Consider the following 24459-nt stretch of genomic DNA (forward strand, 5'->3'; position numbering starts at 1 on the left):
TTAACCATAAGTGTAATTTAGCATCTCTCTGTTCTCCACATTCAGTCTGCTATCATTACAAAGAAACGCTGCTGTCATGAATCAAAGTAAAGGGTCGGCACAGCTTCACACCTTTCTTCATTGTAATGACTTCATAAGTAGCGGTTGTAAAAGTGATAATGCACGTGTGGCTCAGATGAATTGATCAATTAAGACCACCACTCTCATAATTGGACCCATGCTTAATAACTTAATAACTTAACACTAATGCCCTCCTTCTTTTATTGAGCCAGTTGTAAACCCTTTAAAAAATGATGTTTTATTAATTAGCGGGACCCACATTACATTACCTTACATACAAAACGATTGTGGAGAGGAGCAGTCGGGGTTGAATCCTTATACCTATTACAATTTTCACACGTGCATTCCAAACCTAAACCTATCTAGACTTGCCCAACTGCCCCATATTACCTGTCTTTGTTCAACTTGTGAGAAAGAGCAAGTGAAATAATGTGCTCCAACTGTTGAGTTGATATGTAAAGACAGCTTATGGTTAATGGGCAATCTGCTTCACCTTTACTGACACAAAGCCTTATGATTCCCCTTAAAACACAGGTGTTATTGAACTGATTAATTCTGAAAGATTTCACAGCAAATTGTAAACTTAAGTAATTTTCTTACTTGAATTTAGGACAAACAGGATCAGGTTATGCTCATTTACACAGCTGAGCCTTCTCATATATGGAATAGAGCAGGAAATGTTCTGCATCAGAAACGTTTGCACATCTGGAATTACGTCACATCCTTACTTACTGACAGAGCATACAGAAGCATACAGTAGCAGTGAATGCACTAAAATATTAGCTGAACTTTTCACACACTGGACCAATCAGACATCAATTTTGTACTCTGTAATTAGCAGGTGAAAGAAAGAAGTTAAGCTCCATGTTGGTTGTGCCTTTCCCATCAGTAGTTTGAGTGTTTCCCATCAGTCCTGCACTCAGGTGCAAAGTTTGTGCCTTCCCGATCACCACAAACACACCTTATTTCATTTGGACACCATCTTCTTCTTCACTAGCTGCTATGCGAAGCACTGAGTGTTCAGACTTGTGACTTTCACATATGAGCCTTCCTCGCTCTTCCAGTTCCATTATCTGGAGTGTGAGAGTCAGTGAGTCATGCCTGATTCACGCCTGCTGTTGTTATGATGCTGCTCTCATTTTAACAGCATTGACAGTAGGATAGGAGTGGTGAGAAGAGGGACGAAGGAAGGGAGGGAGAAATAGATGAAAGACGGTGGGAAGAGGAAGAGACCCAGACTGAATGCGCTTGTGTCACTGAACACCTGCAGGCATGCAGTGTGTGACTGCATGACGAGGCAGCGTGTTAATTCACAGCTTGTGCGCTCCGAGAGTGGAAAAGGTCATTGTATGTATGCATGCATGTGGGAGGTGTGCATGCAAACACACTGTAACCCCTTCTGGATAAAAGCACAATCAAAACAACACCACTCAATAACAATATGCACAAAATGGATTTCTGACAAATAATTCCATATGTTTGTGATTCTGAATTATGTTAGCTATTTAAGTACTATATATATAAGCTCCATAATGTATTTTTTGTTAGGGGTTCACCTAAGACAGGTATTGTTGCTAATACAGAGGCAAACTGTGCTTGATTGCACTTAATGGCCTTATTTTTATTTGCATTTATTCTGTTTTGGCCATCTTTGACAAGCAAAATACTTCTTGCAGCACAAATAAGTCTGATTTTAGCTACCAATGCCAACAGGGAGATGTTTACAGCATATTGTTGGCCTTAAAAGGCTTTTTTGGCCTTATTGTAGAAAGGTTCCCAAAGTCGGAGGGCCAAGGCACTGTTAGCCTTCGTACTTTACATTTCTATCCCACATTGTTTGGAAGTCAGTGGCACTGTATCCCTCGCAATCTGACATCACACAGACTTTGTATGAGGGAGCTGGCAGAAAGATTGGATAATATCCAATCTGACTACATTGGACATTTCTGCTCTCATATGCATCTCTGTTGTGTTCGGGGGATGGGGGATGGGGGGGGGGGAGGTCCTAAAAAAAGTTTAATTATTAAAGTAGTCAAAGGAGCTTGCAAAGAAAAGCGTCTGGACTTCTTTAAGTTACTTGAAGACGTTTCACCTCTCATCCGAGAAGCTTCTTCAGTTCTAAGGTCAAATGGTGGAGAGTCGCGTGAGCTAAGGTGTGAAACTGGGTGTGGGTCCCAATCAGCCAGAGTTTGGGTGTGGGACCCACACCCAGTTTCACACCTTGGCTCAGGCGATTAGAGGATCATCAGGGGGTCCTTTTGTCCCTCTGTGGGGGGATACTCCCACTAGGTTTATATCTGGGACTCTCCACCATTTGACCTTAGAACTGAAGAAGCTTCTCGGATGAGAGGTGAAACGTCTTCAAGCAACGTAAAGAAGTCCAGACGCTTTTCTTTGCAAGCTCCTTTGACTACGATGACCTGGATGACTGAGAACCTTCACAGACAATTATTAAAGTAAACTTTTTTTTTTATTTATTAAACAAAATCTTTTTCTTGTTTAACTTTGTTTTGTTTTTTTATATGAGTGGAAAGTTGATTTTCAGTGCAGGGACTCCAATATTAAAAATCTTTTTGATGTCCTGCACGTGTTTTTCTTGTTCCTATCACTCTAGTCAAGCCCGTAACTCATATTCTATTTACCCAACATGGACTCATTCTAGTATACTGAAAAACTGAAAGTCAAGGTCTTTGTTTCCTTTTCCGACTCTCTTGAAATGCCAAAACGTACCAACTTTTTCATATATTGAATGAAAGGCATTCCTATTTGCCATTACTCTGTGCAAGTGTTCATTTAATATATGTCATATCTGCAAAATAATGTCAAATAATTCAGTCTTTGTAAATGTATAAATCTTTAAATGTAAAAGTGTTGAAAGTTGTAGCAATGTAAAATGCCACTGTTACGAGATGCCGAAGTTGTGTTAAATATGATATACATGTTATCAGCATCGTTAAACAGACTCTGGTCTTTTCTTTGGCAGATTTTGTGATCTGGTCAACAGCATAACAGAGGAAGCCTGGAAGTGTCCAGAGGAAGGAGAATGTGACACTGATACCTTAGAGGTGATTATTTTCGTGATACCAAAACACTTCCTCTGAACATAATGTTCATAATTTTTCCTAAATTAATAATTCTGCAGCTCTACCTCCAAGCACTGTTAATTAGAATGAAAAATCCACAAGTTCATTATTCTGCATTGTTTAGTCGCATCCTGTTGTGTTTCTGCGGTGTACTTTGCCTGCTTTTAAAATGCCACAGGAAATATGATACGATGTTGTCATGAAAAGAGACGAAGTGCTGACAGTAAAAACAAAAAGAAAAAAAGAAAAACCAGAAACCCATCTTTCAAAAGATAATTAGGGCTCTTCTTCTTTACTGACAGCCTACCGACTCCTTTCATGCAGCATTTATTACTCAGTTATTAAACGGTGAACGACGTGTTTTTGCTCTTGTTTGATCAAATTCCCCATCCAGCTTTTCTAATCCAGTTCGGCACAATTTGCATGATAATAACTGGATTGAAACTCAGCTTTGAACGCTCAAACAGGAACAGTAGCCCGCTGGGATAAGGCCTGGATTTTGTTCATGTGCTTTGTGTGACAGCGCAGAACAGGCACCTGCTGTTGCGTTCGCCTGCCTTCTACCAGCAGAGCCTAGGGAAAAGAATAAGCTAATTACGAAAAATGCTGCCGCACCCATCTTTGACTCAGCATGGCACAGATCAAATGACTAACAGGTTTTTCTCAGGGGGATTTTTATGCGTGTGATGCAACTCTAATCAGCCTGCACTGAGGGACGGTTAGTCTTCAGCTTACACCGTCCCTTAAGAATATAACACAAAATTGGGCTCTTGAGGAGTCATCGTAAGCATTACTCACATTTTTTAGAAAACTTTGATTTTGAGGTGTTTTTACGGGGGAAGGAATCAGTGGAACAAAGCTAAGGAAATCGCGTTAAGAAGAAAAGAGCCTTTATTAGTTATAAAAACTCAATCAGACGTATTTTAAGGGAGTGAAAAGACTTGCTGATTTCTTTCATTCATGCAACAGGTGCCAACCCGCTTCAGCAACAAGAGAATATTCATTTATGAAACAGTTATAACATAATTATAACAGTACAGTGGGAATGCAGAAAAACTGGTTTACTATGTTCAGATTTAACTCGTGCTTTACTCATTAAATCACTCTATTTTAACTATTAACTATTCTAATTTATTTCTCTTTGTCATTGTAAAAATGCATGGTGGGTGCATTTCTTCTGGTCAATGGACAGTGACATTTAGTAACCTCATGTTTTGGGTAATGGGATTTTGCTTTGATTCTTTATGGCAAATACCGTATATATTACTATTTATTTATTGATTGATTTATATATATTTTTTTAAATGACAGTTTGCATGTTTCTCTTGTCTCCACAGTACGACTATGAGTATGATGAGCACGGAGAGAGAGTGGTTCTGGGTAAAGGTACATTCGGAGTGGTGTACGCCGGTCGAGACCTCAGTAACCAGGTCCGACTGGCCATCAAAGAAATACCAGAGAGAGACAGCAGGTCAGAAAAACAGCTATTGTGGGGGTTTTTTGTTCTTTGTTTTTTAGTAATCACAGGGGAACAATGTTGCAATACGCATGGATGAATGAATCATTTCTATTGTTGTTTGCCACAGTAGCAGGAAAGTCTGCCAGTGGTGATATTCCTGTTACTCAGAGGATGAATCCTGTTTTTCATGACCTTTGCTGTAGTGCCAAGTCTAAGACTGGCTCATAATGTAGCTGGTAGACTGATGAAGAAACGGCTGTGTTCAGTGTTTCCCACATAAACTTTATTTGGGCAGGCTGGTCAAGCATATTAATGGTCAACCAAGCATATTTGGTAGTGAAAGTTTTAGCTTTCTTTAATTTTATTAATAGAATATCCCGCTCTTATTTTGAAAAATCAGCAAGTCAGCTAGCTCGGTCGTTTCTGTCTAGTATGTCCTGACTGGCTCACAGGCCAGGCAATTGTTGTAGGGACATTTCATGTCCCGTTACTGTGAGCTTACCTAAGCTGCAGAATAAGCACCACTGTTGGCAAACTCACAGGAGAGATTGTGACAAATAGTGGATTACAATAATCATCAAAGCACTTGGTTATTAAGAAATTTCAATAGGGGCACTGTATTAAGATAATATGTATCATCTGTTTATTGTACTGCACAAAGATTGAATTTCAGCCCAAATGTTAACAAGTGTCTGTGCCGTTAATGTCTCATTTCATTCAGCGCAGCTCTGGAGTGTCATTAAAAATTAGTCCTTTTCTCTGGCTGAGAGTGCCAAGCTCAGTTCAGCTGTGTCCCTGGTGGTTTCTGGCTCTCAGAGCACTGGTATCCAGTTGAGTGACTGGTTAGTGGAGAGCTGTGAATGCAAACTCCCACCCTCTGCCTTTTTATTCCCATCACTGTCTCTGCTCGAAATGCTTGTCTCCACATAGTTCCACCTACTCATCTCATACTGCAAGACTCTTTTGCAGACTAGATGATTTCACACTTTGTTCCTCTAATCACATCAGCAAGCCAGCAGGGCGCTCAACTGCAAAGAATGTGGAGAATTTGGGTAAATAATTCACAAGTGGAATGAAATCTCAAGATAGGAAGAGAAGGAGAGAGAGAGCGAGAGGCTGGGTGTGATTCATGTAGAGAGCTGAATGTGAAAAGAAATTGCTCACGGGCATTTCTCCCTAGTACAGAGGTACCTGTTGTTCTGGTCGATATCAGGACTTAGCGTCGGTTTGATTTTCTGGTTTAATCTTTTATTTCTCAGTTTGTCTTGTTTTTACCAGGTTTATTTTACCTGAAGGAAAAAACACATTAGCAGGACACCGCCACAAGCGAAGATAGTTACTTATTTTAACAAATCGTTGTTTTGTGCAGAACAAATTGTCTAATATATGTTTAAAAAATTTTTTTTTTTTACATAGATTTTAGCTCTTACATTTACTTCCATTGTTTGTGGTTTACACCAGCGGTCCCCAACCCCTGGGCCTCGGACCGGTACCGGTCCGTGAGTCGTTTGGTACCGGGCCGTGAGAGTAGAGGCTCAGGTGTGAAATGTATAGTTTTCAGGGTTTTTATCGGTTTTCAGCGTTATTTTGTTATCGTTTTTATCGTTAACTCAGTTTTCCTGGGTCTTTTCACGTGTTATGAATAAATTTTCTTTTTTCCGTACCGGTACTAGTTTTATTTTGTTGTATTTATCCGCGACACCTTAAAGGCCGGTCCGTGAAAATATTGTCGGGCATAAACCGGTCCGTGGCGCAAAAAAGGTTGGAGACCGCTGGTTTACACTATTTGGCTAACAAGTAAAACGTTCCCAGTTTGATCGGATCCCTTTGGGGTTACATCTGGAAGGGCATAAAGCATTAAAAAGTCTGCCAAATTAAACATGTGGCGCTACCTGCTGTAGCTCAACTTATAACACAATCACCTGTTTGAATAAAGAGAGTATTTGTAGACTCACGAGACACCAACACATTTGGCTATTTAAGTGTGCTACTAATATACTTACCTTCAACTTTATTATGATAATAACTAGATGTGCTGCTATACAGTTCAAATCAGCTTATATGATTCCCAATTTGGCTGTTGATTGACTCCTCCACGTTTGCTGTTAGTAACTGACCCACAGATTTCTGTTCAGGATATAAAGAAACATGTACTGTTACTTGTTTTTACACAGGTACTCTCAACCACTTCATGAGGAGATCGCCCTCCACAAGCACTTAAAGCACAAGAACATTGTCCAGTACCTGGGCTCTATCAGCGAGAACGGCTTCATCAAGATCTTCATGGAGCAGGTGCCTGGAGGTGAGACGCTTCCCGATGCTGTGGAACTGTTAGAACTTAATTGTCCTGAAATAATTTTTATTGTCCAAATGGAGGGAAACCGGTATGAAACAAAATCAATTTTTTGATGTCAGAATGTGTTGTTTCCAGTCATACTTACACTAACAGTAAAAACACTGTTTGCATTTATAGATAAGATGGGTGATTTGCAGAGAAGTAGTATAAACCTGTACATAATGGCCTTAGTCCTCTGCTGCTAATCTCTGCTGAGAGTGAATATATTGATGATTGTTGTACTTTGTCCCCTGGTGTTCAGGGAGTCTGTCTGCACTGCTGAGGTCCAAGTGGGGCCCACTGAAAAACAATGAGCCCACCATCGGCTTCTACACACGGCAGATCCTGGAGGGGCTCAAATACCTGCACGACAACCAGATTGCACACAGAGACATCAAGGTAACAAAAGAAGGGTTTTTGCAGAGTTAACAATCTGTTGGCTCATCTTTGTGACATCTGCAGACTCATTTTCAGAAAGACTTTATATAAATAATTGGGGTCGTAAGCATAGACTGCATATGAAAGATGGATTGAACGATTGGACTCTGGAGTATTAGTTTTTTGGAGCCAGCCAACAGTGACCATGTTTAGGTGAAGGGTTGATGCAGAAAGTAATCAGCTAATGTTATCAAGCTGCACTCATACAAATTATGAGTGCGACAAAGAAAAGTACAGACAACAGATTCATAAAATACCAGAATTTCATTCACCAAACTTGAAGTGTAAACTTCCTGGACTGCCTGTACCTGACAACGGGCCTTGTTCATATAACTTCAGAACTAATACACTCAAAGGGACCAGTACTACAAACAGTTGGTAGAGGTCCAGTTCATTGGACTTCTTAGTTGAGACAGCATATTGCTACAGTTTCTTTTGTGTGGGGGTTTGTGCCAATCAAAGCAGTCACTGCTTAACGTTAATATCCAGAACGGTGAGACCGAAAAATATCCACCTTCAAAGGGAAACTTGCTATAGAGACCAAAATGTCTTGTACCAGATAGTAAAGATGCTGTTTAACGCTATAAAATTGGGCCATGCTTTAACATGGTGGTCAGTGGAGATTCATTTGTTTTTGCAGCCAACCTCATATAGCCATTTGTGAAACTGCAGCTTTCTACACTCATGTTAAAGCCCAGGAGGTTTCAGACAAAATAAACTCAAAACATCTTAAATTTGCTCTCATTGTTTGCACTTTACAAAGTGCACTACATTGCCACAGCACAACTTTGCACAAAAAAAGTGTGTAGGACATGGTGCATTTTTAACCTTTACATTAGGTTTAGTAAACAGAAGACCTAGTAAGTGTGAGAGCTACAGTAAGTCGACAAACATGCACCAACTACAGCAACTCGAGTTCTGTCAGCAGGAAAAGAAGAAAGAAGTAAGTGCCGTGTGACAGACAGATGATCTCTGCGCGGTCTGCTGCAAAAACACTAGCTGAGAAATTAAAGAAACACTTTTAGTTCTGATCAGCTTCATACTCCTTACATGTTTAATTTAGCACCTCCAACTTTATGAAACATTATCACTGTCATACTTTGAAGCACATTCTCATTGCTAACGAGTCAACTGATGGTCAGAAACCTCTTCTCTCCTCTTGTGTATTTGCAAATAGTGCTTCAGTATTGTCTTTTTTGAGGCACATCAAGCCCCTTTACTTTCTGTGTCCAAAATGAGGAACAAGAGGTGACACAATCACACAGACCTCTAACCACTAAAGTTTTAGGAATTTCTGGAATCAGATGTGTTTATATAGTCAATTTTTTTTGCATTTTATTTCACGTTTATATTTGTTTCCTGTCACTGTTTATGCACATGTTCAGATGTAGGGGGGGAAATCATCCATGTCTGCACCAAGCTTCTCTGATATTTCCTTGATTACCACAGTTATACACAGCAGTCAGGGCATGAGCAGAGCAGTTTTCTGTCACTAGTCCTGACCAAACGTCTTCATAAGATGAGTTGGAACCTTTTAAAGTCAAAGTTTTAAAACGCTCACAAACTCAGGTTAACACTCAGGTTTTGCTTGCTATGAACTCATTAAAAAGGTGCCTTTGCTTCCACTTCAAGTGGTGGTGAATTTGACAATCTTTGCTATAAAAAACCTCCAAGAGATAAATGATTCCCCAGCAGTCTGACTTAATCAGATCAAACAGAAACCTTCTAAATCTGGAATTCAGAAAAGTCTTTTTAGCGCAGAATTCCCTCCTGGTGTTACTCTGGACAGATCTTTTTTCGCTTAGCAGCAGAGGATGCACAGTATCTCAAAGAGGAGGACGTAGAAGTAAAATGATATTTAATGCACAGAAGGATCTCTGAATGTTTTCAAACTGCAAACTTTATCAGAAGAATACAACACATTTGAGGAATGTAAACATAAAAATGGGGGGAAAAAAACACAGTACTTAGAACTGATAAATCTTTCATCCGCACAAAAAGTAATCGGATGTTGTTTTTTGGAAAAAGAGGAGCTTTCAGAGTGACGTGATTCAGCTCCTGCAGAATTTCAGTTTTTAGGGTGTGTTAAAACCTTGTTTGCTTGTTTGTAGTCTGAACATGTCTTCCATGTGACTGTTTGCACAGCGACTTTGATTTGCTGCAAATGCATTCAAAGAGCATCCCAGCTGCTCACACCATTTTCTTTGCTAGCCCATTGGCTACAACAGGAATCATTTTTTTTAAAGCAAGTGCCGCTCCCTTTTTTATCTCACTAAAAGCAAACCAACACTCATAACATTCCCATCGTAGGTAGTCATTAGAGTTAGAAGCCACATCCTTCTCATTTAACAACTCAGTCATATAAACTTCATTAGCACCACATAAATGTTAATCACCTTGTTTTGGCTTAGAGCTCCTCCTCCTCCCACACATGGTGTTGTAACCTACTGTTTCAAGATTTGCAAGCACCTCACGTTATCAATGCTATCACGGCTTTGGAATTTGGTGCATCTGTTCTGATGAATGTCTTTTCAATCCACAGGGTGATAATGTACTCATCAACACCTACAGTGGCGTCCTGAAAATATCAGATTTTGGCACATCCAAAAGGTTGGCTGGGATCAACCCCTGCACTGAGACTTTCACAGGTACAGTCCAACCCACTATCTAGATTCTCTTCCCCATAAGCAAGCCAGTATGAAATACTTAAGCCAAGTAGAGTTGTCTCCCCTGTTGTGGGGAGACTACTAAAAAACTTTATGAAACATCCTTTGTTAAAATTTGCTCAGTAGTGTCTGAGTATCGAGCCTACTGCTGTTCTTTGATTGTGACTATTTCAGAGCAGTAATCCCATTTAAGTCCTTGGACAGTATGTGATATTCCTAAAAATAGCAGGCTGTTCCTATTTAGAAACTCTGGCTTTGGCTTGAGTCTGCAGTTAGATCAGCCTGATATGTAGACCTGTAATGTCAGTTGCCAGTTGTAGCATAGTTTGACCTCTGGAATTAGAGCATCTGACTGCTGCTCGAGGCAGACGGGGACTTACCCTGGAAGGCGGAGCTCTTTCAGGAAACTGGGCTACTCCTTGTTCTTAACCCACGCCTGCTATAAATGTGTGCTCGCCTGTTTTTAGCTCAGTACACGAGCTTTAAAAAGCAGCGGATAAGCAGCCTGCAGGCTATTATTAGAACAAAAGACTCCCTTCAGTGTGGACCTGAAAATGTTGCTTTGGACTGAGCTGTGATTAACTGACAACACTGAAACTCGTTGCTGTTTCTCACATAAGGCCATAAGCCTCGTTTAATCTTTTCTAACCTGATTGGCAATTTGCAGGAATTGTGTCATCACTTTTTGTTAGCTCAAATTGAAGCTATTTTTGGCATTTACATCAGTTCTTTCACAACCCTGCTGACGCTACTTTTACCTCACACAGACATTATCGGTTTATGAATATGATCAAAAATACAAAAGCCAGATGAAAGTTATTTTTAGTAGTTTTTGTTGGAGCTCTGCAGTGCAAACCGGAAGAGTTACCAACAGCAACAGGGATTTCATCATTAGTGTTATACAAGCTCCAAATTCCCAAAAAGTTGGGACCCTTTTTAAAATGTAAATTAAAAAAGAACACATTGATTTGCAATTCTCAAAAATCCATATTTTATTCGTAATAAAACACAGAAAACATGTCAAATGTTTAAACTGAGAAACACGGGAATAAGTTGGGATATGGCTATGTTTACCAGTGTACCTCTCTTCTTATAAAAACCATCTGTAAACATCTGGGAACTGAGGAGAACAGCTGCCAGACCTTTGGGAGAGGAATTTGGCCTCATTCTTATCTGATATAGCACTCAAACTGCTTAATAGTCTTAGGTCTTTCTTGTCATATTTTTCATTTCATGATGTTGTAATAGATGCAGTTTGAGGTTTAGCATTGTCTTGCTGAGATATGTAAAGTTTTCCCTGAAAAAGACGTCTGGGATTGGAGCATATGTTGCTCTAAAATCTGTATATACCTTTCAGCACTGATGGTGCCTTTGCAGGTGTGCACACTGACGTTTCCATAGGCACTAATGAACCTCTATCATACTGTAAGTGCAGACTGTTAAAATGTGTTCTAAAAAAGCTGAATAGTCTTTTCGTCTGTACAGAGGACGCTGCGTCCATGTATTCCAAAAAGATTTTAAAATTTCAATTCATCTGAGCACACAGCAGTTTTCCTCTTTGCCTCAGTCAGTTTTAAATCATTTTGAGCCCAAAGAAGGCAGCAGTGTTTCTGGATCATAGTCACCATGTCAGAGTCATGCCTGTTTTTAATGCTGCGCTGTTTGAGGGCTCAAAGATCACAGGCGTCTAATATTGATTTTCAGCATTGTGCCAAGCACACAGAGATTTATCAGTGAATTTTCTGATAATATTTAGTACTTTACATGATGAGATATTTGAAGTCTTTGTTATAATTTTGAAATTGTTCCACAAAACATCTGCCCCTCTTTGCTTCTGAGAAACTCCAGTCATGTTATTGAGCTGTTACCAATTAACCCAATTAGCTGGAGAATGTTCAGCTGTTTCTTTGTAGTACTGGTTAGTTTTTAGTACTAGTTTCTATTGTCCTTTTTGAGACACTTTGCATTTGATATGCTTCATGTTCTTTTGTAAAAAAAAAAATATATATATATATATATATATATATATATATATATATATATATATATATATTGATTTATTAGATTTGCAAATCAATGCATTCTGTTTTTATTTACATTTTACAGTGTCCCAATTCTTTGCTATTGGGGATGTACATGGAACAATAGTGGAGGGAACAAAATAAGCAACAAAAGCACATTTTTCTGCAAGAGATGGTTAGTCTAAGAAATAGTTTTAAACTGGGTGTAATCAAGGTTATTGTTTGCCTTTCCCTCACATTTAGGAAACTTATAGTCAATACTTGAACTATTTAATTGTTCCATGACTGAGTTGCTCAATTATTTGGTTCATTAACTCTTATTTGATTGGGAGTAAAGTAAGAGTGTTGTGATATTAAAAGACAGAGGTTGTGGTGGAAAATGATCCCAGGCAGTTGCGCTGGATGCAGGTTTAAGAGATTGATTAGGACATGAACAACAATAAAATAAACTGGTATTGCTGACCCTTTGAACTATCTTTAAACATTGTTTTTATCTGACACCAAGGCTAACTGACATAAGCAAAATGAGGCTGACTAATTAGCATATCATTATATAATGATATAAACTGAGCAGCTATCATTGATGCTATATTTACACACATGTTGTTTACATAAGCAAGAAATAAATCATTTAAAATCTGGTATACCTCTCAGCTGAAGTGTACGTTTCACCATGAGAATACCAGCAGTGTCCCTTTTAGTTAGCATAATAATGAAGCGTTCCCTCCTCGTTCCCTTTATAGCTGTTGCATAACTCTGTGGTTTGTCCAAGTTTGTTGACATTCATACGCTGAGTTGCTGCACTTTTACAACATTCTAGCAATGCTCTATTAGTAACAGGAGCGAATTAGATATTTGCGTCACAAATTCAGTCTGGGTTTCAAAACCTTTATACCCATAATCCACCCACCACCTCCTCTAATGCTCACTAATTGAAATGTTTTTGTTTCATTTGTTTGACACTTAAAAAATGAGTGGTTGAATTTGAGTTTTCATTATGTGTTTATTATTGTTTTTTGTGCGTCATTTTTCAGGCACATTGCAATACATGGCTCCTGAAATTATAGACAAGGGCCCACGGGGATACGGCAAACCAGCAGACATCTGGTCCCTTGGCTGCACCATCATAGAGATGGCCACTGGGAAGCCACCTTTCTATGAACTGGGAGAACCACAGGCCGCCATGTTCAAGGTGAGAGATTTGAACAGTGACATATCCCAATATCCTGCTGGGTAAGATGTCTAATTTTAGAAAACTGAAAGTAGAAGTCTGGCGAGCAGCTGTTTTCATAACGGCATCTTTCAAAAACAGTGGCAATGAACAGCTGCAGCTCTGCCAGGTCAATAAATATGAGGATGTTTGAGAGCTGATAATTGCACCCTTGAGACATCCAGTATGACAGGGCAAATAGTTTGCCATCACGTGTTATTAGCATATCAGCTTTACTCATTTGCTCCAAATGCATGATATCCTATCTATGTCTTTTTCAAACCATGACTAAAAACGACTGAAAGAGGGTTTGTTTCTACAAGAGAAAGACTGAAAACTCTTCTTCTTACATTTCTGAGTAATGTCTTCATTAGCATTATGCAACTGCTGATCAAGAAATCTCCTAATACCAGTAGCTGTCAATTATGCACCAGCCAAACAAATTTCCCACGTGTGGGACTAATAAAGGTTATCTTATCTTATCTTAAACCTGTAGTACTGTTAGGATAAAAGTCTTGTATGAGCTAATAAAAAAAATAAATCCACCCACAAAAAAACTGCAAAGTCATACAAGTAAATATTATGTTTAAACTCGAAGTCAGGATACAAGAGGAAACTAATTGAAAACACCGAAACTGACCAGTACTTTTTTCTTTTCTCAGTGCAAGTTTATTTAGTTTTTCGTTTACCCTTTGCTCAAATAATTTCAAGTATTTGTTCTCTGACCTTATGTAATGGTACCATTTTAGGCTTTTTTAAATACTTATGATGTCAGTAAGAACAAATGTGGTCATCTCATTCCCACAGCTGCTTTTTATTCCTTCTGTTTAAGAGGGGAAGACAGCTGGCGTAAAGGGAGATTGAAGGTATCTATAACAGTTTGTTTCACACACTCGATGACGTGATTGGTTAGATCAAAGTTCACGTTAAGATAAATTTGATTTCTTGAACTGTGAACTATATAAAACGACTGTAACAGAGTTCAAGAACTGAACTAAAACCCCTTTATTCAGAGCACAAACAGTAGATAATTGCAGCTTTTATCATATTGCAATGTCATTGTTTAATAAAGAAGGTGACTCAGCTGTTATCACATGACTTAAACATGACACCATCAAGTGTCTGCTTGTAGGGAGAGATCACAAGAGAAACTGTTTGTTCAGCTGAAGTAAGGAGAGGTGGAAAACTATATATAACTGTGTCTGTTCTCTTTGGAAAAACCATACCTTATGACTTCATGCCTCCAGCATGACACCATGTACCATGCTTTAACCTTTGCCAACCATCCAGCACACCCAGGGCTGTTTATGGAAACCTATTGTACATATAAACAGCTAATATACAGAGTACATTGTGTCCATTACATCTGTTTTTATTACAGAATTATGTTCCATGTCTTAAAAGAAAGGTGCTCAACGTAAAGAAGTCAACTAACAAACAAAATAACCACCAGTCTTTCATGCATGCTTATCAGTTCCCTCTTTTTATGAAAACAAAACCAGAGTCATTCTGCACCTGCATTGGTTTCAACCTGCAGGCTATAATCTGACCAAGCCCAGTAGAAACTACAAATACTGTCTGTGCACGAACATTTGTTTGAATGCAAACAAAAGCATAGCTCCGTAAGAGGAACTTCTACAGTGGGCCTTTAGTTTCTGTGCGGGTGTGTCTTTGCTGGATCTTGTTAACCACTCAGTTTACACGTGCATTTGCTTTGGATGGAAATTTAAAGCACTCTGTACAGTGAATTATTGTTATAAGCTATGTGTGGCCCATTAGGGGCAGTAGAGATGTTTAAGAGGTGTCTGGAAAACATTACAGCACTCCTGTCAAAGCTCTGAATCATGGAATTTTCCATATGATGTGATTTAATTAAATATGCTGCTCTGCTTCGGATGCTTTGAAGTTTAAAGAACATGAAAGGGGAAACTTGGATCTCATCACATTTTATCAATAAAGATCACCACAGAAGTGCAAGTAGAGTCACAAATCTCTTAGGAGATCTTGTGTTTTGTCTGCACTGCATTGTAGCATTTCTTAAACATTCGTGATATACTTTCAGTCATCTTTCTGGAATTTCTCAAGGGGTGGGATATCTCCCTGCTAATCTTAAATTCCTGCACATCAACAACAGGAATTTATCATGTTTTTAATGAGAGTCTTGTGCTCGAAGTATTGTTACTTTCAGCTGCTGCCCCAAGTCACAGCCAGGCCTCGTGGATAGTCTCATATTCAAACATCACTGTGTAAACACTGCTCTGCTCTTTGCTCTTGCTTCTTAAACTTAATCAGATAATTTGCCCATTGCAGCAACCTCACACTGTCTCGGTTATTTTAAACTTGTTTCACTGTAGCCAAAAGAAGTTACTGTTAGTTGTTTAAATTTTCCACCCCCTGTCTTTCCATGCACGTGCGTGAAAAGCATGTTATGAGAGCAGCAGAAGCAAGGCTAGCTGTACAAAACCGGGAACTGGGACTAAGTAGGGAAGAAGGAGTTGTGGTGGAAGTGGGCTGCAAAGTGGCTTGCAGGTGAATAGGCAATGGCCAGGCTAAAAAAGATTTAACAGTACACCATATATGAGATTTGCCAAAAGGTTGACGCATCATCTAATGTAGGCAGGCGTTGAGATCAGCTGATCTGCCAGGATTGCAGCTTAGCTTGACTTTTTCTCCTGCTTGAACTGACACTATGCTCATTTCTTTAAACTTGTTATATAGATTCTGAGTGCCTTTCATGCATGTCATTCTTGTGCAGGTGGGTATGTTTAAAATCCATCCAGAGATCCCAGAGTCCATGTCACCAGAGGCTAAAGCCTTTATCCTTCGCTGCTTTGAGCCCGACCCGGACCGACGTGCCACCGCGCTCGACCTGCTCACCGATGAGTTCCTCACCGTCACCAGCCGAAAAAAGAAGAGCAAGGGCAGCTTCACAGGTGGATCAGAGCATAGCTACATGACAATAACATTATTACCAAGACTATCCCCTCTATAACTTAAATAACTCGTTTTATTTCAGGAAAGTTTGAGACTCTTTGCTTTGCAGTCGTGCTAGTTTCTCTTATCTCCTTCACTCTCAGTTTCACTACAAGCGCCGAGCCAAGCAGACAAGAGACCAGCGAAGCAATTATAGCATTACGAGTAATGAAGAGAAATGATTATATACTGTATGCACAATAAAAGCTCCACAACAAGGACTTATCTGTTTAAAACAACAAGAGTGTGAGAATCCAGGAGGGGGAGTTACCTTAATCCCTATGTTGGATAATAGCAGAGGCTCACATACAAACTAGAACACATTATTATAAAACTGTGACATTGTTAATCCGTAAGACCGATAAAAAGTGACTTCAACTTTTCAGTCAGACTGGTAAACAAAGTTTCTGAAAGAGACCTGCTTTGTTTGACATCATTTTCTCTAAGTGTAACAAATTTCCTAATTCCTTCAGCCACTTATCGAAGGCTGCAGGTATCTCCGACTTCCAGGAATGTAGCAGAATTCTACTTACTTACAGCCTTGATAAGGGAATGGCGTGAACCTCATAATGATCTTCCCCACTGCTAAAATCAACCACCTCAAGTAGTGCTCTAAGAGGGGGAAAAAGAAACTCCCCATTCAAAGCCTATCGAGCAACAGCCATTTTTAGGAGTTTTCAGTGTAGAATAAATGAATAGTGGATATCCTATTGACGATTCTGTTGCTATTCTATTATTATTGTTATAAAGTCGTCTAAATTTTAATAAGGTAACAAACAGTATCTCTTTAGATTAAGCTTTAAAGCAAATAGTCTTCAGTAGTAATACTAGTGGCTACAACCAGAAACCAGAAAGCTTCCAGTATCAAAAATCTTTGTTTGTAGTGATTACTAGATTCATCTAGTGCCAAAACCGTTTTTTAAGTGTTAAGAATTTCAGGCGCATCCTTCATTATTTGGATTGTAAAATAGTCATTTCCTGTTGGGTTTTCACCCCACGGCATCAGTCATGTGCCTTCACAGCAGTGCAGAAGATTAGAAAGAAGCTTTGTGCCTCTCTGCATGCTTTGAATGTTACCCTGCTTTCTGTTTTGTTCTTTTTTTAACTGCTGACACATATTTTCTGTTTTTCCCTGCAGCTCTGACACCAGGATCAGGTGAGTAATTTTGCTCTCTGCACTTTTTCAGACACATTTACCACTAGTGGGAGTACTTTATAAACTAGATGTCATTTCCATGAAACATCACCCTGCTTTACTGAATAGGATCTGGGCTGCGGTTTACATTTTTCTCTTGGTGGCAGCTACCTGCCTTGTACGACTCTGCCCTTTTGCCAGGATTCAAGATAGAGAGTAAACAACAAGATGGTTTCCCAAATGCTTGAATATGTTTTGTAATCTATTTGATCAGTTGCACACAAACACCATAACAGACAGAAAGCATGCTGCTATACAGCAAAATCTTTAGTTAGATGATGATCAAACAAACACCTTTACGATTTTGTTCCATCTTCTGTTCCCTGTGTCTTCTAGAGTATCTCCGCAGTATCTCGTTGCCAGTGCCCGTTGTAGTGGAAGACACCAGCAGCAGCAGCGAGTATGGCTCCGTCTCCCCTGACAACGACCTCAACACCAACCCCTTCATCTTCAAGCCAAGCATCAAGTGCTACAGTGAAAAGGATGTCAAGGGCCAGAGGTCCCTCTTTCTCAGGTAGAACAACTTGGACACCTCAGACGAATCATTTTGCCTTAAATTATTCATTTGTTGTTACAGCCTTATGACTATAGTATTGATTTAGACTAAACCAGTATAAAAAATGTAGTCACCGTGACTTCACCCATTAGCTTATGTACATACATGTTGAAGCCTTGAGTTGAGATGTCTTGAATCTCTTTGGGGGTTTTTTTCTCAAGCAGAGCCTGGCAAGCCCGATTATCAAGCTCTATTCATAGACTGTATGGATGCATCACATAGATACCTGCTAATTAGTGCTAAATGAAATGTAAATAAAGTGCTAGAATTACACTCACCAAAATTGGATCACAGACTCCCCGGATGGGCTTTTAGTACAATTAACCACACAGCAAGACGTCAGATAATTTAATTAAAATGCTTCTGTCTGTCAGAGTGGCTGCGCCCCTAAAAATCCAAAATAATATGAGATTTCACCACCTGTACACTTGTTTTAAAGGTTAAAATCAGCAACAGAAAACAAAACCATTTCAGTATCAGGTCGTGAATGTCTTTATTTATGCTGTAATCTTGCACATTGTAAAAAGGGAGTTTATGGGGATTCACTCGCTTTTGAAGCTCGCCTCCGCCTCCTTTCATTCCTGGGTTTTTGTGTCCTACAGTGATTTAAATTTAAACATGTTCATGTTTAAAGCAATGCAAAAACTTATTTATCTTATATTTAATGTCACCAGTAAAACATACTTAATTAACCTTGCTGATTAGTACCAATAGGGAGGGTACAGCAACCTGTACATATAGAAGGAACAAAAAATTCAAATGGGGTTTCTACTTTTTCTACTCAGCATTCCAGTGGAGAACTTCGAGGACCACAGTGCCCCTCCATCACCTGATGAGAAGGACTCGGGCTTCTTTATGCTTCGGAAAGACAGCGAGAGGCGAGCTACCTTGCACCGTATCCTTACTGAAGATCAGGCCAAGGTGGTGGCCAACCTGATGGAAGCCCTGGCACAGGTTGGAAACCGTTGAGAATGAATAGATGGATATAGAAGTACATTACAAGTTCAACAACACACACTTGTTCACAGGCATTCCAGTGCAGTAGCCAGGCTGTGCATGGAAAGATTAGCTCAGCTGTTACAGTTAATTAAATGAAGGGACCAAATAGCCAAAGGGATACTCAAATGAATTACTAACAATTAAACAAATTTTAAACTGTACTAAAATAATTTAAACATGGAAAACATTTCTTAAGTCTATCTGATAGGGATGTTAGTAAGTTGGAGTTGGAAGCTCCTGTTGTAAACCTAAACCACCATTTTCATCTCTTCTTTCCCCGCTTGCCTCCTACCTCAGGGCTCAGAGGAAATGAAGCTAAAACATCAGCACATCTCCACCCTTGTGGTGAGTCTTGCTGACTTTGTTCGGATGGCAGACAGGAAAATCATCGCCAACACCCTGTCTCAGCTCAAGCTGGAGCTAGACTTTGACAGCACTGCCATCAGTCAACTGCAGATTATGCTGTTCGGCTTCCAGGATGCTGTAAGTGCTAATAGAAATACCGTGAAAAAGATACTGGGTCAATCCAATGAATTTCAGCTACATTTCATCTGTGATATCCCACTGGGCTCATGAATAATTGATCATAATTGGAATATGAAATATAACCCAAATCAATAAAACATGTCTTGTGTTTGCTGCAGCTTTTTAGTTTATAACCAAGTGTCTTTAGCTTACCCACAGTAAGGATCAAATTTTAGTCTACAGCGGTCACAAACCTGAACTGCTACATTGATGATTTGCTGCTGTAATTCTCCTCACAGGCTCATTATTTTCTGATTTCCTGTTATTAAGTACCCATTTGAAGGCAAAGGTGCTTCTCGCCGCTGCATAAAACAAAGGCTCTGAACAGTGTAATTGTTGTCATTTGAAATGGGCTGCAGACAGCTGCGGGCTGCCTTGTTGCTTTTCTTCCTGCTCAGAGATTAGACAGATGACTGTGGAAATACTTGTAACCTTTAAGTGAGGCGATAAAAGGGAGAGATCTGTCAGGAGTAATTGCACATAATGTTAAAAGGCTCATCTGCTCTCCCCCTCAGAAATGCAGTTATGCAGATGAAATGGCACAGAGCGAGTGGTTGTTTTCATATTTGTAAGTGGGATTGTGTAATCGTGCTGGTAGATGAAGCTCTGGTGCCTCCTGTTGGTCATTGCTGCAAAAAAATTAGAGCTTCACAGTGCGTGACTGCAAATATTAATAATGCCATGAAGAGTAGGCTGCTTTAAAAATCCCTTTGGGGATATTTAGTTATTGCGGCAGAAGTTAAAATGAAGTATAAACAATTCTCTTAAGAACAATTCTTGGAATGAAATCTGTGAGGCAAATACGAATGAACTCATTTTTATTTTAGGTGTAGAATCACTAATAGGTAAAACATTGTAAAACGTGCTCTCATGAGTGTGAACCTCTCCATTTCCAGGTGAACAAAGTGCTGCGAAACCACAACATCAAGCCTCACTGGATGTTCGCTTTGGACAACATCATCCGCAAGGCTGTGCAGACTGCCATCACGATCCTGGTGCCAGGTAGGATCATCAGTGTCTCGAGCAGAGCACCAGTAAATAAGTTATGACTCTTCCCTCGGGGCACGACTACTGATACAGGAGGAGGGCATTTGCTGCGCAGGCCTGTGTGTGTTCACAGCCTATTTAAAGACAGGAAGTAAAAGGGCAATAACTTGAATGGATTACACACCTGAGTTTCATGCAGGGCAGATATTATGTTTAGCTGATTATAGGCCCAGATTGAAATGAGGAGAAGTTCTAGTTGAACTGTGTAAAGTGGTTCAAGAGAGTTTCAGATCTACAATGTGAAATTATTTCCTGTTTTCACCAAAGAATTAAACTCATAAAACATCAATAGTCAGTGGGATGAGTGCTAAATTTAGCTATAGTTATGTCACAGACACCCAGCGCTATTTTTGTTTTCTTCCACCTTTGTAATGGTGTTTTGTAACAAAGAACCAACAATGTTCAGGTGTTTGCTTCATTATCAAGTTTGAATCTTTAAAAACACACTCGAGTGGAGATCTTATCATACGTTACAACAAAGTTCACTACTCATAACCCATAGGAAGTATTCTGTATCAGTATCAGTACCAGATATTAGTTATATATATATATATAAGGAGAGCTTAACTTCTGTCTCGCTAGCTTGCCCTGCGCTCTTCCTTCTGACTATGCTGTCTGTGTTGAACGCTCAGTGGATCTGCACTGGACAGTGCAGCCTAGGCGGAGTAGTCGAACACAGATTCACTGAGCGCATCGTCAGAAGGAAAGTTGATAAAATAAATTACAAATGTTGTATTGTTCGATACATATGCGTACCGAACCGAAAGCACTGTATCGAACGGTTCAATATCGATACGAATATCGTTGCACCCCTAATATATATATATCCGTCTGTATATACATATGTGTATATATATATATATATATATATATATATATATATATCCATCCATCCATCCATCTTCATCCGCTTTATCCGGGGCCGGGGGCAGCAGCCTAAGCAAAGAGGCCCAGACCTCCCTCTCCCCAGCCACCTCCTCCAGCTTATCCGGGGGAATACCAAGGCGTTCCCAGGCCAGCCGAGAGATATAATCTCTCCAGCGTGTCCTGGGCCTCCTCCCGGTGGGACATGCCTGGAACACCTCACCCAGGAGGCGCCCAGGGTGCATCCTTGTCAGATGCCCGAACCACCTCAGCTGGCTCCTTTCGATGTGGAGCAGCAGCTGCTCTACTCTGAGCCCCTCCCGGATGGCCGAACTTCTCACCCTATCTCTAAGGGAGAGGCCAGCCACCCTTCGGAGGAAGCTCATTTCTGCCGCTTGTATCCGCGATCTCGTTCTTTCGGTCACTACCCACAGCTCGTGGCCATATGTGAGGGTAGGGACGTAGATCGACCGGTAAATTGAGAGCTTCGCTTTTACACTCAGCTCCCTCTTCACCACGACGGACCGGTGCAGCGTCCACATTACTGCAGCTGCAGCCCCAATCCGTCTGTCGATCTCCGGCTCCCTTCTCCCATCACTCGCGAACAAGACCCCGAGATACTTGAACTCCTCCACTTGGGGCAGGAACTCATCCCCGACCCGGAGTGGGCACTCCACCCTTTTCCGGCTGAGAACCATGGCCTCAGATTTGGAGGTGCTGATCCTCATTCCCGCTGCTTCACACTCGGCTGCGAACCGTTCCAGTGCGAGCTGGAGGCCCTCACCCGATGAAGCCAACAGAACCACATCATCTGCAAAAATCAGAGATGAGATTCTGAGGCCACCAAAGCGAAAGCCCTCCGCCACTTGGCTGCGCCTAGAAATTCTGTCCATAAAAATTATGAACAGAACCGGGGACAAAGGGCAGCCCTGGCGGAGCCCATCACCCACCGGGAACGAGTCCGACTTATTGCCGGCAATGCGAACCAAGCTCTTGCAACGGTTGTATAGGGATCGAATGGCCCGTAGCAATGAGCCAGACACCCCATATTCCCGCAACACCTCCCACAGGACACCCCGAGGGACACGGTCGAATGCCTTCTCCAAGTCCACAAAACACATGTAGACTGGTTGGGCAAACTCCCATGCACCCTCAAGTATCCTGGAGAGGATAAAGAGCTGGTCCAGTGTTCCGCGACCAGGACGAAAACCGCATTGTTCCTCCTGTATCCGAGGTTCGACTAACGGACGAACTCTCCTTTCCAGCACCCTGGCATAGACTTTCCCAGGGAGGCTGAGGAGTGTGATCCCCCTGTAGTTGGAACACACCCTCCGGTCCCCCTTCTTAAAGATGGCATATATATATATATATATATATATATATATATATATATATATATATATATATATATATATATATATCAATCAGCCGAGACTGCAAGACCAGACTGACCAACCTGTGCACTGCCTGGATTGATTACAAGAAGGCCTATGACTCAATGCCCCACAGCTGGATACTGGAATGCCTAGAATTGTACAAGATCAATGGGACCCTAAGAGCCTTCATCAGGAACTCAATGGGGATGTGGCGTACAACACTAGAGGCCAACTCCAAGCCCATAGCACAAGTTACCATCAAGTGCGGGATCTACCAAGGAGATGCTCTGTCCCCACTGCTGTTCTGCATAGGCCTGAACCCCCTCAGTGAGATCATTAACAAGACTGGCTACGGATACCGACTACGGAACGGAGCAGTTGTCAGCCACCTCCTGTACATGGATGACATCAAGCTGTATGCCAAGAGTGAACGAGACATCGATTCACTGATCCACACTACCAGGCTATACAGCAATGACATTGGAATGTCGTTCGGACTGGAGAAGTGTAGTCGGATGGTAACAAAGAGAGGGAAGGTAGTCAGAACTGAGGGGATTGAACTACCAGAAGGCAACATTGCAGACATAGAGGACAGTTACAAGTACCTGGGGATCCCGCAGGCAAATGGGAACCATGAAGAGGCCGCTAGAAAGGCTGCAACCACCAAGTACCTGCAGAGGGTCAGGCAAGTCCTGAGGAGTCAGCTGAACGGTAAGAACCAGATCCGGGCCATCAACACGTACGCCCTGCCCGTGATCAGGTACCCTGCTGGGGTAATAGGCTGGCCAAAGGAGGAGATAGAAGCCACTGACATAAAGACAAGAAAGCTCCTTACCATGCATGGAGGGTTTCACCCCAAGTCCAGCACCCTGAGGCTGTACGCTAAGCGGAAGGAAGGGGGCCGGGGACTGGTGAGTGTCAGCACCACAGTCCAGGATGAGACAAGGAACATCCAAGAATACATTGGGAAGATGGCCCCAACTGACCGAGTGCTCAGTGAATACCTCAGGCAGCAGAAACCCAAGAAAGAGGAGGGAGACGAGGAACCATCATGGAAGGACAGGCCCCTGCACGGTATGTACCACCGGCAGATAGAGGAGGTGGCTGATATCCAGAAATCCTACCAGTGGCTGGACAAAGCTGGACTGAAAGACAGCACAGAGGCACTAATCATGGCAGCACAAGAACAAGCTCTGAGTACAAGATCCATAGAGGCTGGGGTCTATCACACCAGGCAAGACCCCAGGTGCAGGCTGTGTAAAGATGCCCCAGAGACAATCCAGCACATAACAGCAGGGTGCAAGATGCTAGCAGGCAAGGCATACATGGAACGCCATAACCAAGTGGCCGGCATAGTGTACAGGAACATCTGTGCCGAGTATAACCTAGAAGTCCCGAGGTCAAAATGGGAGATGCCCCCAAGGGTGGTGGAGAATGACCGAGCTAAGATCCTGTGGGACTTCCAGATACAGACGGACAAAATGGTGGTGGCTAACCAACCGGACATAGTGGTGGTAGACAAACAGAAGAAGACGGCCGTAGTGATCGATGTAGCGGTTCCGAATGACAGCAATATCAGGAAGAAGGAACACGAGAAGCTGGAGAAATACCAAGGGCTCAGAGAAGAGCTCGAGAGGATGTGGAGGGTGAAG

The 24459-nt window shown here is 41.2% G+C and overlaps 1 protein-coding gene across 2 annotated transcripts in view; it reads left to right on the forward strand.

Annotated features, from left to right (window-relative positions):
- Positions 1–24459, forward strand: part of map3k5 (mitogen-activated protein kinase kinase kinase 5) — an 88335-nt gene that overhangs the window by 58697 nt on the left and 5179 nt on the right. For both annotated transcript variants that reach the window (XM_082504909.1, XM_082504910.1), the window contains exons 14-25: positions 3044–3125; positions 4481–4614; positions 6777–6904; positions 7200–7336; positions 9918–10023; positions 13097–13254; positions 16028–16205; positions 17384–17401; positions 17777–17954; positions 18782–18950; positions 19293–19478; positions 20417–20522. In XM_082504909.1, coding sequence (XP_082361035.1) covers positions 3044–3125; positions 4481–4614; positions 6777–6904; positions 7200–7336; positions 9918–10023; positions 13097–13254; positions 16028–16205; positions 17384–17401; positions 17777–17954; positions 18782–18950; positions 19293–19478; positions 20417–20522 — 1580 coding nt within the window. The remainder of the gene's footprint in view (positions 1–3043; positions 3126–4480; positions 4615–6776; positions 6905–7199; positions 7337–9917; positions 10024–13096; positions 13255–16027; positions 16206–17383; positions 17402–17776; positions 17955–18781; positions 18951–19292; positions 19479–20416; positions 20523–24459) is intronic.

The sequence above is a fragment of the Aulonocara stuartgranti genome, assembly GCF_965226115.1.
Source record: "Aulonocara stuartgranti genome assembly, chromosome: 15".
NCBI classification, from domain to species: Eukaryota; Metazoa; Chordata; class Actinopteri; order Cichliformes; family Cichlidae; genus Aulonocara; species Aulonocara stuartgranti.